General features: G+C 50.9%; 1 protein-coding gene across 2 annotated transcripts in view; it reads right to left on the bottom strand.

Annotated features, from left to right (window-relative positions):
* COL26A1 (collagen type XXVI alpha 1 chain) overlaps positions 1–15,019 on the bottom strand; it is a 198,288-nt gene that overhangs the window by 19,433 nt on the left and 163,836 nt on the right. For both annotated transcript variants that reach the window (XM_036280244.1, XM_036280245.1), the window contains exon 4: positions 1,724–1,785. In XM_036280244.1, the coding sequence (XP_036136137.1) occupies positions 1,724–1,785 (62 nt within the window). The remainder of the gene's footprint in view (positions 1–1,723; positions 1,786–15,019) is intronic.

Raw genomic sequence — 15,019 nt, 5'->3', positions numbered from 1 at the left:
CGAGGCTATGCTGATGGGGCCAAAATGGAGGGAGGTGTCAGGACTGGGAGGATGTGGGAAGAAATTGCTCATGGCAGGAGGGCATGGGTGAGGGCCAGGTGGGTGGGGACAGCTGGCACTGTGCCAGTCCTCCCCTGGAGCTGTGACTTTTAACACCCCGAGGTGTGGGCTGGGGCCAGGGCAGGCTGTGGGCCGATGCTCTGCCAAACCACGCGGAGACTTCAGGTGCCTGGAAAATGTCCGTCAGGCAGCTGGCCCAGGGGCCCTGCCTTTTCTAAAACCTTGGGTGCCAGAAGTTCACCCCAGCATCTTCCGCAGTACAACCCCTCCAGGGCTGCTCCATCCCCAGCTTGGCCCAGTAGCAGTATCTGGTCCCTGAAGACTTCCATCCCCAACCCAGCCCCCAAAAGACACTGACCCCTGGAAGGGCACAGGGTTCCCACCCCAGGCCTGTGACCAGGAGCCTGGGCCGCTGGAGGAACCTCCCCCCACCACAGAAGGAGCCAAGGACAAAGAGGCCATCCATGCCCTGGGCTTCATATCCTGGGCTCTGCAGGACTGTCTCCCATGCACCTGTGTCTTCTCCTGTAAGGTGGGAACAGAGACGCGGAGTAGATGGTAACACGGACCCTCACACCTGTCCAGCACTCGATCATTTCGGGTCCCACCACCAAATCACCTGCGGCCCCGGCAGCTCTGGGAGGCTGGTACTTCAACCCATTCCACAGGTGAGGAGGTGGGAGCTAGCTAAAGTCACCTAGGTGGTGCGTGGTGGTCCCATGTATGTCTAACTCCAAGTGACAGTCACCTGCAGCCCCCATCCAACTGGGCAGGTGCTCTCATGGCCAAGCTTTCAAGGCAGGGGGCAGGGCCAAAGGCAATGTAGGGCTGGCATGGGCTGTGTGTACGGTATGTGTGTCTCCTGGGTGTCTCTGTGTGTGTATGTGGTGACTGTATGTTGCATCTAAGTATGTGTGTCTGTGTCTATGTGTATAGTGTCTGTGTGTATATGTGGTATGTATGTATGTGTATATGTATGTGTGTATGGCTATGTGTATCCATGTGTAACTGTCTCTGTGTGGTGTGTGTGTGTGTGTGTGTGTGTGTGTGTGTGTGTGTACAGGGGGGACCTGCCTGTCAGGATCTCCTGGCTTGAGGTCTAACCGCAGGATGTGCTCTCAGGGCTCTTGCCTTGGGGATCCCTCAGCCCATGCTCTGCTCGCTCTGGCGTCCCTGGTAGCTGGCCATTAGCACCACCTCCTACAGTCAGGACACTCTCCTGGGCTGAACCAGCCGCCCCAGCTGGGAGCTCTGCCTCAGGCTCAGATAAGTCCTCCCAGTGCTGGCTCTGCCCTGGGGTCGGCAACCCCTCCCCCTGCAGTTTTGCTACCCCAAGGGGTCTGTTCTCTCATCAGTGACCAGCATCCGGCTCTCAGACCTCTGGGGTACTAAGGAAAACATACCCAGACCAGCCTGTGGCCTGGGACCTTCAGAAATCTTGTTCTTTCCACTCCCTTCCCCCACCCTGGGAGGCTGGCCCTCCCTAGAGAAGGCCACCTAGAGCCTCCTAGGCCCCAGCAGCACCTGATCCCTGGGACCAGGCTGCTCAGGCCTGCTGGGCTCCCTGAGGCCGGGGCTCCCCAGCCATACCCTGCAGGTGCCTGATGCACCCCCTCCCACCCACAGCCAGCTCTCCAGGCCCAGGCTCCCCAGTCTGTCTGACCTTGGCCTCCAGCATGATCAGTCGCTCACTCATGTCGCTGAGCCGGGTGCAGTTCATGCATTCTGAAAGAGAAGAGAAGCCCAGGTGAGGGTGGAGTGCATATTCTGGGGAGGGAGCAGGACAGCCTCTGGGTAAGCAGGCAGGGAAATCTCTGACTGGTATGCCTGGAAAACTTCTATCCTTCCACCAGGGCATCATCTTCAGCATCGCCTCCTCCATGCAGCCTGCCTGACTTGCAAGCCTCCCTTCGGAGCTCCCACAGCACATAGTACCACCGTTTGTTCAGTGGAGCGTCCGAGCCAGCACTGGGCCCGCACCCGGATGCCTCGTCTGCCGTAAGCTGCACGAGGCAGGGTCTTTGTTCGTTTTGTTTGCCCATGAATCTCAGCACCTGGCATGAAGTAGGGGCTCAAAAATATCTGGTAGTTGATGAACGGATAGTAAATGAAATGTGCTCCCTGACTTTGAGAACTGTAGTCTCTAGACACAGCTAGTAGGGTCTATGGTAAGAGCCGTAAGAACAGAACATGTAAGGAAACATTGTGGGGGAGGGGCACCAAAGCCAGTCTCGGGGGGTTGTCAGGGAGGGTATGCTGGAGTCAGTGGCATCAAAAGTGAGGTCCGAGGGATAGGCAGTGACTGGCCAGGTGAGGAAGAGGGGAGAGGCCAGGTTCAGCAGAAGGAAGATGTGCTGAGGCCCGGCAGGAACAGAACAGGGGTCTGCCGGCAGCCTGGCCAAATCACAGCAGCCCTGGGGGCACCGATGCTGGAGTGGGGGCCTTAACACGGAGGGCCTGGCAAGAGCTCCTGAAACCAATGGGCATCTGCTGGAGGGGATGAAAGTCGAGGCCAGCTTGCATTATTAAAAGTTCACTCTGGCAGCCCTGGCCGGTTTGGCTCAGCAGAGCGTTGGCCTGTGGTCCAGAGAGACCCGGGTTCAGTGCCCACAAAGGGCACGTACCTCGGTTGCAGTTTGTCCCCGGCCCCGGTTGGGGTTGTGTGGGTGGCAACCACTCGATGTGTCTCTCTCACATCAATGTTTCTCTCTCTCTTCCTCTCTTTGCCTTCCACTCTTCTGAACAAAAAATGGAAAAATGTCCTCGGGTGAGGATAAAAAAAAAAAAAGTTCACTCTGGCAGCAAAGTGCACAGTGGTAAGAGTGGGAGGGACTGGAAGCTCAAGGCCAATTAGGAGACCAGGAACGGTTAACCCCAGACACGCATCTCCCTGGGCTGTAATGATCTGTTTATGTCTGTCTTCCCAGAGAACCAGCTCTTTAATGAGGAAATGGATGGTTCAAAGCTGTTCTCAAGAGCTTTTATTGCTCTGGAAGTCAGGGGACACCTGAATTCTTCGCTCAGTTCAAAGCCTGACCCTACAGGAACCCATTCTGGTTAAACAGACACAGACACGCGAGATACTGGGTAACTCGATTGGTCCCACTTGGCGTCTGGAGGCCCCTTGGCTGCAGTGAGGCCTGCAAGTCCCTCAGCAGCGTCCACAGGCCCCACACCAGCCTGTCCTTGGAAAGGTTCCCATCACTGTCACTGAAAGCAGACCACCTTGTTAATGTCCCTGTTCTAAAACGGTGACTGCTCTGTGAGAGATGGGGGACATGGGGGTGGCCAGGGGGTTTCTGGGCCATGGGAATAGGTGGTTCAGGCTGTGCCCTTTCTAAGAGTGCCCAGCCTCAGGGCCAGAGGGCTGACACCCACTGTTTCCTGCTCACCAGCCCTACCTGGGTTTATAAGGCCCACTACATGGGCAGCAGGGGTCCCGTTCACCCTCATCTCCCTCCCTGTTCCCCTGGGCAGGCCCAGCCAGTGGTTTATAGCCATTTTTTAGGAACAAAACTCCCCCCACAATAAACCTTGTCAGTAATCTCAATACATAAAACAGATTAAAGACTGAGGTATAAACACTGAAACTTTAAAACAACTTGAAGAATGTATACAGTTATCTGACTCTGGGTCAGGGCAGGACTTCACAAAGATCAGTGAGAAAGGGGGTGGTTTTTGGTTGAATGGGGGTGGGAGTGGGTGAGGGGCAGTGTGCATACTCGGTTCCCTCTAGTTTCTCCCAGGAAAGGGGTGGTAAGGAAAGGGAAAGGTGTAACCCGCAGAGCGAAGAGCAGGCAGAGGAGAGCCCTCCGCAGACGAGTGCTGGCAGCGAGTGAGACGCAGCCAGGGGCCGAGGGGGTCAGACCCTCCGGGCTCCGGGCCAGGCGAGGACAGCCCCGGTGGGCACAGGGACCCATCTGAGAAGGGCCCACAGGCACTGACATTGGGGTTGCCCCTGGTGAAATACTGGGGTCCCTAAAAGCCCCCAGTCAACAAGGTCAAACCACAGGAAAAAAGCCCGAGGGGCTTTAGTGCCTCCTCCTATTTCTAGGGTTCCTGGCCTTTTGAAAGAAGTCTTTAATGGGAAAGACAGAGATCCAAACACACAAGGTTCCATTTATCTACCCACCCACCCTCCACCCCTTCCATCCACCCACCGTCACACAACCACCCCCTTGGTGACTCTCCTGCTGCCGCTGGGTGGGCGGTGAGGCAGTCAGGATGAGGGTACCCCCGCCGTGCGAAAGCCCATGAACCATGGAGCAGCCATGTTCTTTGGGGAGCAGGCTCTGACTGGAGGACAGGCACCTGAGTCCCAGCTGCCCCCTCCTCGCCACACCAGAGGGCGCCCCACCCCGGGGCAGCAGGAAGAGCAGGAGGAGGGTGAACGTGGATGAGCTGTAAATTAGAGCCGCAGCCCTACCCAGGGAACATTCTAGCAGTGTCCACGGACCTTGAGCAGAGTGTTTCCAGGGTCTGAGGCAACAAATAGGACTCCTTGCAGGGGGGAAGGTCAGTGGAGGGAGGGGGAGCCTGGGGCTCTCGCAGGAACCTATTTCTGGAAAGTGTGCTGGGCTCAGGCCCAGTTTGCTCTGGCACCGGGCACACTGTTTGGCAAGTGAGGAGCTGCTTGGCTGTTGGTGGGCACAGGGGGTCCAGTTCCCCAGCCTCAGAGAGGTCCGGAGGCCCAGCCAATGCTGGGGTGAGTCCGTCAGCTTGGCCTCCCCGTGCCGCCTGCCCTGGCAGGCGCTCTGAGACCAGGCGGGTTTTATGGTTCCCCTGGCATTCTGTCATCAACAGGCAGTGAAATTATGTTTGCTTAACTTTCTCTAATTATTCACGGAGAGGTGAAAACGTGGAAACGGCGCTGATGGGGTGACTGGCGCTGTGACTAGACGAGGCCCTGCCTGCCCAGCTCTGGGCCTTGGTTTCCCCTTGCTAAGATGAGGACTGACTTTCTGGGATTCTGCGCATTCCCGCGTTCCCACCCTCTACCCAGCACACAGGTGCGCCAGCGCCCAGCCACCGCACTTGTCCCGGTGTCTAGGACACAGATGCAGAAACCTGTGTCAGGAAATCTCTGCCAGTATGTGTATATTGGAAGTGTAGATGTGCCAGAAAACCGGTGTGTGTGTGTGTGTGTGTGTGTGTGTGTGTGTGTGTGAGAGAGAGAGAGAGAGAGAGAGAGAGAGAGACTGAGACTAACTCACTCCTTGGTGTGGTCAGTGGAAAGAGAACTCTGTAGAGGCCACTAACTCACTGGGTGGCTTGAGAGGCCCTCATTTCACCTCTCTGCACCTCAGTTTTCCCACTTGTAAAAGGATTTTACATCAGATCAGCTCCAAGGCCTTAGAGTCCTGGACTCTTTGCTCCTGCCACCTGTACCCTTGCCTTGGGCTCTCACTGCTGGGCTCTGTCCACCTACAGCAAGATGGTGGCTGCCGATCCACCTGTTGTTTGCCTTTGGCCAGCAGTCAGCTGGTGATGGCTCTGCACAGGACGTGCCTCCTGAATGAGGCTGGGTTCCCAAGGCCTGGCACCTGAGAGGAGCTTCGTCCATAGGGTGGGATTGGCTACTGCAGCAGAATCTAAAGAGGCAGAGTGAGTCCATTGTGAAGCTTGGGCCACGACGCTCCAACAGGGAGAACCAGGGCTCAAGGGTGGTCCCACCCGCAGAGATCCAGCTCCCTCTGTAGGAGGTCTTGGAGATGGGTCTGCAGGGAGGGGGCACGCACAGGGTGGATGTCAGCAGAAGGCCAACCCAACACAGTCCAACCGGAGAAGATCCCTAACATCTCCCTGAGAACTTTTACCCTAGCCAAGATACTCAGGTCCTGTTAGGGAAGACAGCTTCCAGGAGATCAACAGAGCCGGATGCTGTGGGGACAGGGACAGGGCAGGCCAGGTAGGTTGGTCATGGATGCTTATAGGGGACCACAGGAACAAGGAAGTCCTGAGTGGCCTCACTTTCTTCAGTGGGACAAGAGATGGGCCAAGATGGAACCTCCAGCACATCTGCCGCCTTCTTGTCTTACTACACACGGGGTCAGCCCTGCTCCTCCCAAGAGGTTAGCCTTGCGCTATACCTTCTTTGAGTGCCTCCTTCCTCCCCCACTGGGGCCTAGAGGTCAATTAAGACCTTTCTCCACTAGGTCATCTCACCCTCTGTCAGAAACACTGGACAGCTCTCATTGCTCTCAGGAAAAAGTCCCATCTTGGCTGGGCTTAGCCAGCCTGCACTGGTCTCTTTGCCTTCCCCTCTTATTCTCATTCAGGCCAGGTCAACCTGCCAGGACGTATCACCTGAGCTTTCCCCAAAGCCTATAGGCTCTCTCCAGCCTTCGAGACAGTGGTATTCTTTTGAGGGAAGATTTTTCTGGCTAAGATTCTGTACCCAGCTCAACTATCCCTCAAGATTTGAGGGGAGAAGGAAGGCATTTATACATAAGCATGGCATCAAATGTTTATACTCCAGGCATCCTATCTAAGGAAAATGTTGAAGGGTGTGCTCCTCCAAAATAAAGAAGTAAACTAGAGAAAGGACCCAAAACAGGGAAACAAAAACAAGTTCAACATGGGAGACAGACAAAGGGATACCCTAAGAAGGGAAACAAAGGAATGTCGCATGATGACAGTGTGCAGTAGGCTGGAGCATGACCCAACCACATTAGACTGGGAGACAGGGTTCCAGAAAGGAGACAGTGTGAACGTGAGGAAGGGAGAATTAAACTCCTTTTGGAAAATCTGGGGTGAATCACTTGCATGCCAAGTGATACACCTGTATGGCATGGAATAGAAAACAAAGCAAATAATTATTAATTTCCAGGAAAATGAAAAGTCTAAAGTGAAGAGAAGCATCTTGATACACTACCCGAATCCACTATGAATAGTATTTGCTTTGTTATAATACTCTATTCATTGTCTAGTGATCTAACCCAAGTTGTGATACAATTATTTGGGAATTGGGGAATAAGAGACAACATGAAAGATTGATCGGGGGTGCAAAACAACAACAAAAACCAAAAACACCAGAACCTTGCACAGGAGGAAGTCAACAGAAAACCTCTAAGATTAAAAACCGAGATAAATAGCAATGTATAAATAAATGTTAATTAGCACCATGGAGGTAAGTCCCCCTACCCAAAAAAAGTGCTTGACTAAAGGGAATAAAAATTGGGAGTAAAGAGGAGGTACAGGGGACTGCTCTTTCTCACTGTAAGCCTTAAAGGACTATTTGTCTTTATAAAACAATAAACATTTAATATACAGAATATAATTGAATTTTTAACTGGGTAAAACATGAAGTATGCTCATGATGCTATGTCAAAAATACACAAAATTGTATCTGGATTCTGTTTATAATTATATAAAAGATAAATAGTCAAGGAATGAAATGTGTTAAAATAGAAATAGCTGCAGCGGTAGGATGATGGATGTTTTGCCCATGTTTTTCTAAAATTTCTGGGTGATATTTTATTCTTTTGGCTCAGTTCTGGATCTAAAAATGAGGCTTGATAAGGTTGCTATGTGGAGTGGGAGAACTGAGGGGGAGTGGTGTTGCTTACCTTGGTCTGTTTGTCCCAGCTCCTGACAGTGGTTCCCGGCACCTATGTCCCTGGCTTTCTCGTCTTCCCCGGCTCTCAGCCCTGGCTTGGCTGCTCCACCCCTCAGGGCCACTACCACACTGACGGCAGCTCCCTGTTTGTGTGGGGCTGGTGGCTCTGTTCCCCTCTGCATGAACTCACCTCTGGTTCCACATGTTAGCAGGCACAAAGTAAGTGCTTAATAAATATCCATGGATTGAATGAAACAGGCGCCCTTGACAGTCATTTGCTCATAGCTCTTAGTCTTCTGAACAGTGCAGAAGACCTTGAAAATCATTCACAGGTAGGGAAACCAAGGCTCAGAGAGGAAAGGGAGTTGGCCAATGGCCTCATGGCAGATGAGCTACCCCAGGTCTCCTCCCTCAGTCTAGGGTCCAACCATTGAGCGCAGGCCGTGCTTATCCTAAGCTCACTGGAGATTTCCTGCCTTATGAGGAGATATGTGCATGTGTCCTGAGGTGAAGAAGAATCTAAAGATCTGGCTCCATGGCTAAGCCAACACCTTTGCAAAGTCACTGAACATCAAGTCTCAGTATACTCATTAGTAAAATGGGCCTAACTTCCTCCCTCCCCGAGAAATGTGACAGGTCGCAGAAGAGATCAGTGTGAACACACACACCACAAAGTACATGAGGGGAACGGCTCTGAAGCTCACACTTCTGGTCTGGGGTGAGAGGAACCAGACCCCCACATACCCACGGCTCCTTATGATTAGCAGCCTTGAGACTCACTGGCTGAAGGGAGGCCCGTGAAGGTTCATGTTATATGTCAACCTAGCTAGGCTCTGGTGCTGTTGTTTTGTCAAACACTGGTCCAGCTGTTGCTGTGAAGGTTTTTGTAGATGTGGTTAATGTCTACAATCAGTTGACTTTGTCAAGGAGGTTACCCAGAATAATATGAGTAAACTTCATCTAACCAGTTGAAGCTCTTAAGAGCAAAAACTGAAGGCCCAACCGATTGGCTCAGTGGCTGAGCATCAACCCATGCTCCAAGAGGTTGCTAGTTCGATTCCCAGTCAGGGCACATGCCCAGGTTGTGGGCCCGATCCCCAGTGGGGGGCATGCAGGAGACGGCCAATGGATGTTCTCAATCATCGATGTTTCTCTCTCTCTCTCCCTCTCCCTTCCTCTCTCTCTAAAAGCAATAAAGAAAAAGAAAAAATTAAAGAACAAAAACTGAGGTTTCCCAGAGAAGTAGGAATTCTACCTCAAGACTACATCAGCAAACCCTGCCTGAGTTTCCCAGCTGGTCTGCTCTAAAGATTTCAGACTTGCCAGCTTCTGCAACTGCATACACCAGTTCCTTAACAGATACCTATAGAGATGATAGATAGATAGATAGATAGATAGATAGATAGATATAGACACATACACACACTCACAAACACACATCTTATTGATTCTCTTTCTCTGGAAACCTGATTGATACAAGGCCCTACCCACAAATAAGTCCTAACCAGACTCATCAACCAGGGCAGTGTCCCCTGAACTCAGGAGGGTTCTGTGATTCAGCTCCAGCTGCCTTGAAGATAGTGCTGTCAAATTTAGCAAATAAAAACAAAATTTTAGCCACCCTACTCAGTACTTCGTTCCTTCTATAGATACACCTATTCTGTGACAAGGACCCAGGGATAAGTGGCCTCACCCTCAAGGGCCCTGGACAAGTAAGCAACCATGCGAGGGACAGTGCCCGATGGGGCCAGCCTCAGCGAGGGGAGATCAAGAGGGCTTCCTGAGGAAGTGGACCTGAGCCCTGACAATTGCTAGTGAAACACTTGCTCTGGGTAGTTCCCTCGCCTAAGCCCTTTACACCCATTCCTTCTGCGTAAGCCACATAGCAACCCTGAGGCAGGCACTAGGTTGCTATCTCTACTTTGCAGATGGGACAAGTGAGATAAGGCAAATTTATTGAAAGTCTCCCAGCCAGAAACTGACCTGAAAGCACATACTTTTTGCTTTTAATCACTGAACTATTTAAGGTCTAATAGAATGTTGTCGATGTTCCCCATGTACCTGCCCACTCAGGCTCAGGGCTAGGTGTCTGCACGTATTGACACTTGAAATTCTTACATCAGCCCAAGAGGGACACTGTTGCCCCTCCCACCTACAGAGGAGGAAGAGATGGATGGTGATGACCCTTGTGCCCATAGCACACCACTCGAACAGATGCCAGAGTCTGCTCCTGGCCCCCACACCTCACCTTTACGAGATTCTGCCTGACCTCACACTGGCAACCTGCCCAAACAGACCTCCCTCAGGCCCCTACTTAAGCTTCTGTAATAGGTAGGAATCCAATTAGCCATGAGGATTGGAGATGGTGGAGAGGGAAGCAAGTCAGCTGCAGGCTGGATTTCTAGAGGCCTCAGGGGTCTCCAGGCCCCTGGGGCAACCAGGGCATGATCATTCTATTTTTCTCCAGTCCTGGCACCTCCAATCCAGCCTGCAGCTCTAACGTGCCCTCTGATGCTCTGGGCCCAACCCCATGGGTAGCAGAGAGGCCGCAGGCCTGGGAAGCAACTTGTCCAGCTAACTTCTAGAGAGCTGCTTATTCAGGTAGTCACAGATTGGATTTCTTTAAGTCTCATGTCCCAAAAGGAAGGGTAAAGAGAGCAAGGTCAGGCCAAAGGTAGGGGCCCTGCCCTATGCCTCCCCTCTGCTCCCCAACACATACCAGAGCAATGAACCCATCGGGGGCCGGGGAGCCTGCTGGTGGGATAAGCTGTGGCTGCCTGCCAGGCCAGCCTTAGGGCTCATGGACAGGACAGAATAATGAAATTCCATCCTTTTCTATATCAGGGATCACAGAGAAGGCAAGATTATTCAGAAACTTCTGCCAAGACTTTTATTGAAGAGTAACTTGAGTTCCTTCTTGGGAGAGGGGCAGCCTCACAGGGCGTCTTCACTGCAGAAACACAAATCCCCAAAGGACTGACTGAGAAGCTTCAATACAATGGCAGTTGGTTATCTCCACCCCCATGGCTGGCACCCTTCTCAGCAGCCCCTGGGCTGTGGAACTTTCTGGCAATGTTCAGAAACACCCCATGGGGAAAATGGATAACACTGGTAAGTGAAAGCAATTCACCAGTGTTTATTAGTGGCTAAGAGACCGAATTACCCTTCCTTCTTTGTGAGTGAGGAGAAGATTCAGAGAGGTTCAGCAATGTACTCAAGGTCACACAGATTGTCGATTAAAGGCCAGAATCAGGACCTAGATTTCCTTTCCCATGAGGCTGTGGTGGGCTGAGCAAGGAGCCCTGGCCAGGGCAGCACCTTTCAGTGTGATGTGAAGACAAGTGCCTGCACCATGGCTGGACATGGGCAAAGTCTGAGCTTCTGTACCCCACCGTGGCCCTAGGGGCTCTGCTGGCCTGGCCAGCCGAATCTGTCTTCCTCCCTCTCTACCTCCATATTCAGCCGGCAGTTCAAGGTCAGTGGGTGTTGAACCATGGCGGGACCACTCTCCAAAGCAGCTTTCCCCCATCAAAATCTAAAGAGGAATTATTAAATTAATTTAGCAAGGTCACTGAAATAAAAAGTTTACAAAAATCAACCATATTCCTATATACTAGTGATAAAAAAAAATAGAAAATAAAAATCCAAAATACCATTCACCAAAGCACCATTGTCTAAGAATAAATCTACCGAAAACCATTAAGCATAACTGAGAGAAATGAAAGAAGATCTAAATAAATGAAAAGATATACTATGTTCATGGTTTGGAAGACCCACTATTGTAAAGATGTTAATTCTCCCCCAGTTGATCTACGAAGTGAATGCAATCCCATTCAAAATTTCAGAAAGCTCTGTTGTGTGTGTGTGTGTGTGTGTGTGTGTGTGTGTGTGTGTGTAGTGTGTATTTGCAAGTTGATGCTAAAATGTATATGAAAATGCAAAGGCCTAAGAACAGCCTAGGCCATCTGGAAGAAACAGAAAACAATACAGAAGACTTATACTATCAGAATTGCGACCTATTATAAAAGTATAGTAATTAAGACACTGTATTGTTGGTTCAAGGAAAGACCCATACTTACACAGTCACCCGGTGTAAGAAAGAGACACAAATGCAGTAGAGAAAGGGTAGGCTCTTTAATAAATGGTGCTAGGTCAATTGAATATCTAAACAAAAAAGTAAAATAAAAAAAATGGGACCCTAACCCATACCATACATGAAAGTCAATTTGAGATAAATTGTAGATCTAAATGTAAAAGATAAAACAATATAGCTTTTAGAAGAAAACACAGGTGACGACCTTCATGACCTCAGAATAAAGATTTAAACAGACACAAAAAGCACTAACATTAAAAAGAAACTTTGAAAATGGACTGCATTAAAATTAAGATTTTCTTTTCATCAGAAGACACCATTAGTAGAACAAAGAGGCCTATCACCAAGTAGAAGAGGATTCCTGGAATATTTATATCCACAGAATAACATATCTAATTGGCTAACAGTCACATGCCAAGGGGCTCAACTCAGCCATGTAAAGAAATGCAAATTAGCCCAGCCAGTGTGGCTCAGCGGTTGAGTGTTTGAGTGTGGACCATACACCAAGAGGCTGCGGGCTCGATTCTCGATTCCTGGTCAGGGCACATGCCCAGGTTGTGGGCCTGATTCCCAGTGGGGGGCATGCAAGAGGCGGCCAATTGATGTCTCTTATTGATGTTTCTCTCTCTCTCTCCCTCTCCTTTCCTCTTTCTCAATAATCAATAAAGAAGAAGAAGCAAAAAAAAAAAAAAAAAGCAAATTAAAGCACAGTACAATACTCCCAAACACTCACCAGAATGTCTAAAATTAAAAAGACTAGCAACACCAAGTACTACAAAGGATGGGAGCCCCTGGAACTCTCATACAGAGTTAATGGAGCGTCTGTGGTATAACCGCTTTAAAAATCGTTTGGCAGTTTCTGATAAGGCCGATTAGAAGGCCACTCTGTGACCCAGCAATTCCATCCCAGATATAAATCTGGCCAAATGAATAAACATGCTCACCAGAAGCCATGTGCAAAAATGTTCAAACCGCATTAGTCATAATAATCAAAAGTTACAAATAACCAAATTCCTCTTGATAACCAACTAGATGAGTTGAATATCCACACAATGGGATACTACGTAGTAATAAGTGTGCACAAACCCTGTGCAGCCTGTGTACATGAACCACGCAGGGATAATGCTGGGTGAAGGACGTCAGACCCAAAGGGTACACACTGTGGGATTAATGTCTTGAAAGTCCCCACATGGGCAAACCGCTCTAAGGTGCTGGCAGTCATAGCGATTACTTCAGGAAGGGCAGTTATAAGGAGAAGCAAAAGGAGGGCTTCTACGATGACAAAAATGCTCATTCTTGATGTGGGTGCTGGTTCTTAGGTGCAGTCAGTTTGTGAAAAACAGGAGCTGTTCTCTTGCTCATTCTGAACCAGCAATCTGACATGCCACCTTCTAATGCTCCCTGTCATCCTGAGGAAAAACCCCACCAGTGCGGGCTACTTGCCGTGCTCTGAGCACCTCACTCTTCTAGGCCTTTGGTCTTTGCCTAATTTATCTCATTTAGAAATGGCTCCCAGCCCACCTCATTGATAAGCTAACTCCTTCTTATGTACCACCGCCTCCAGGAAGCCTTCCTTGACCACTCCAGGCAAGCACAGGCACCCACCTTCTCATCAATTGCCATGTGCCCTGTGGCACCCCGGATGGAATGACGTTTTAGGTATCCCTCTTCGGTGTGGGCTGTATAACCCTTGAGAGCAGGGATCGTGTCTCAGCCACTCTTGAATTCTAAACAAATGGGGGGAGGCATATTCTGCTGTCACATGGGGCTGCAAAGATGCTGTGTGTACTCTTGGGAGGTGTCAGTACTGCCCTTGGGGGGTGGAGGAGGCCTACCCTGGAAGACCTCAGGGGACCAGGAAGGAGGTGTGCCCGGGGGCATCTGTCCCTGCGCATGCGCACGCACCTCACTGCAGGGCGTGCTGCAGCCCCCAGCAGCTGCTTTCCATTTCCACCCAGGCCAGAAAAAGCGGAAGGGCTTAAGGTAGAGATAAGGATTTTTTTTTGATGCTGAAGTTCATTACGAATATTCTGGCTTGTATCACCATGGGAGGGGAGGAAGGGAGGAAATGTTCTCTTCCGATTTCACAAGAGCAGCGGTCTGGCCCATGTGGAGGGATGCAGGTCATAATGATGGAAGAGAGAAGATGCGGACTTACGTTCACGGGGCCCTTACTGAGAGCCAGACACTACTGGAAGAGCTAGACCTACACTGATGCACCGCCTTTTGTGTAAATTCATCGAATTCCTACAATAACCCAATGTGGTAGGGACCATTATTATCTCCATTTTATAGATGAGGAACAGAGGCACAGAGAGGTTAGGAAGCTTGCCCCAAGTTCACAGCTAGGAAGTGACAGCCTGGATTCAAACTGAGGCAGTCAGAGGGTGGCACCCTGGGGCCCTGACGGCTTCCTCCAGGCTCCAGCCCCACCCTGCTGTCATCTGGAGTTCCTACCGCCACACAGCAGGCTCTGGGGTGGGCTCCGCAGCCTCTCCCCAGATGTCATCCTGGCCCCAGCCCCCGCTGAGGGCACCGCGGCATTTCCTTTCTAAAATATAAGCTCTTCGACTTCTCTGGGGAAACAGCAGGAATTAAATAAATGCATTTCTTTAAGAAGTGAGACCCCTCCGCAAAGTTAGTCCCTTCGCTATACGGGACTGACATGTTCCCTTTGCCCCTCTCTCCCAGAGGGCAGCTGGCCTAACTAAGAAGAAGCCCAAGCTGGCAGTGGCATGGGTGGGGGGGGACTTCAGTGGCAAAGGGTTTGGCACTTGGGGAGGGCCCTCAGACCAGCATCAGTGGCCATGAGAGGGTTAGGGCACCACTGAGGGGTAGGTGATGCCGGACAGGGCAGTCCACATGTCCATGTGCCCGAGTGCACACATGCAAGAACATGCACATGGCTGCCATGTGTATCTGTGTGTCTGTCGGTCTGCAATCTATCTGTGTGTCTTGTCCTAGTTCTCACACATGGGCAGACGCTCAAACATTCTCCATTCATAAGGTGCCTGCACTTTTACAAAGCCCTTTCACACCTCTGACCAAGTTCACTTGGGCCCCGTGTGAGACCCCACAATCCATGGTCCCAATTTTAATTGTGCAACAGGCAACACAGAGAGGAGAAGGGACTGGCCTAGATCCCAGAAAGCTTTGACGAAGTGTCCTCCTCTGAGAGAGGCCAGGGGCCCTCCCACCTCACCTACCTCAACTCACTCCATGGCCTCTCCATCAAAAGGAACCCAAATGAGCCAGAAGAGGCTACAGGAGGGGCTGCCGGCCCTGTTGACTGCCCCACCGGCTGCTGA

The sequence above is a fragment of the Molossus molossus genome, unplaced genomic scaffold, assembly GCF_014108415.1.
Source record: "Molossus molossus isolate mMolMol1 unplaced genomic scaffold, mMolMol1.p scaffold_m16_p_3, whole genome shotgun sequence".
Lineage (NCBI taxonomy): Eukaryota > Metazoa > Chordata > Mammalia > Chiroptera > Molossidae > Molossus > Molossus molossus.
Note: the sequence above shows the minus strand (reverse complement) of the source record. Positions and strands in the feature narration are given on the sequence as shown.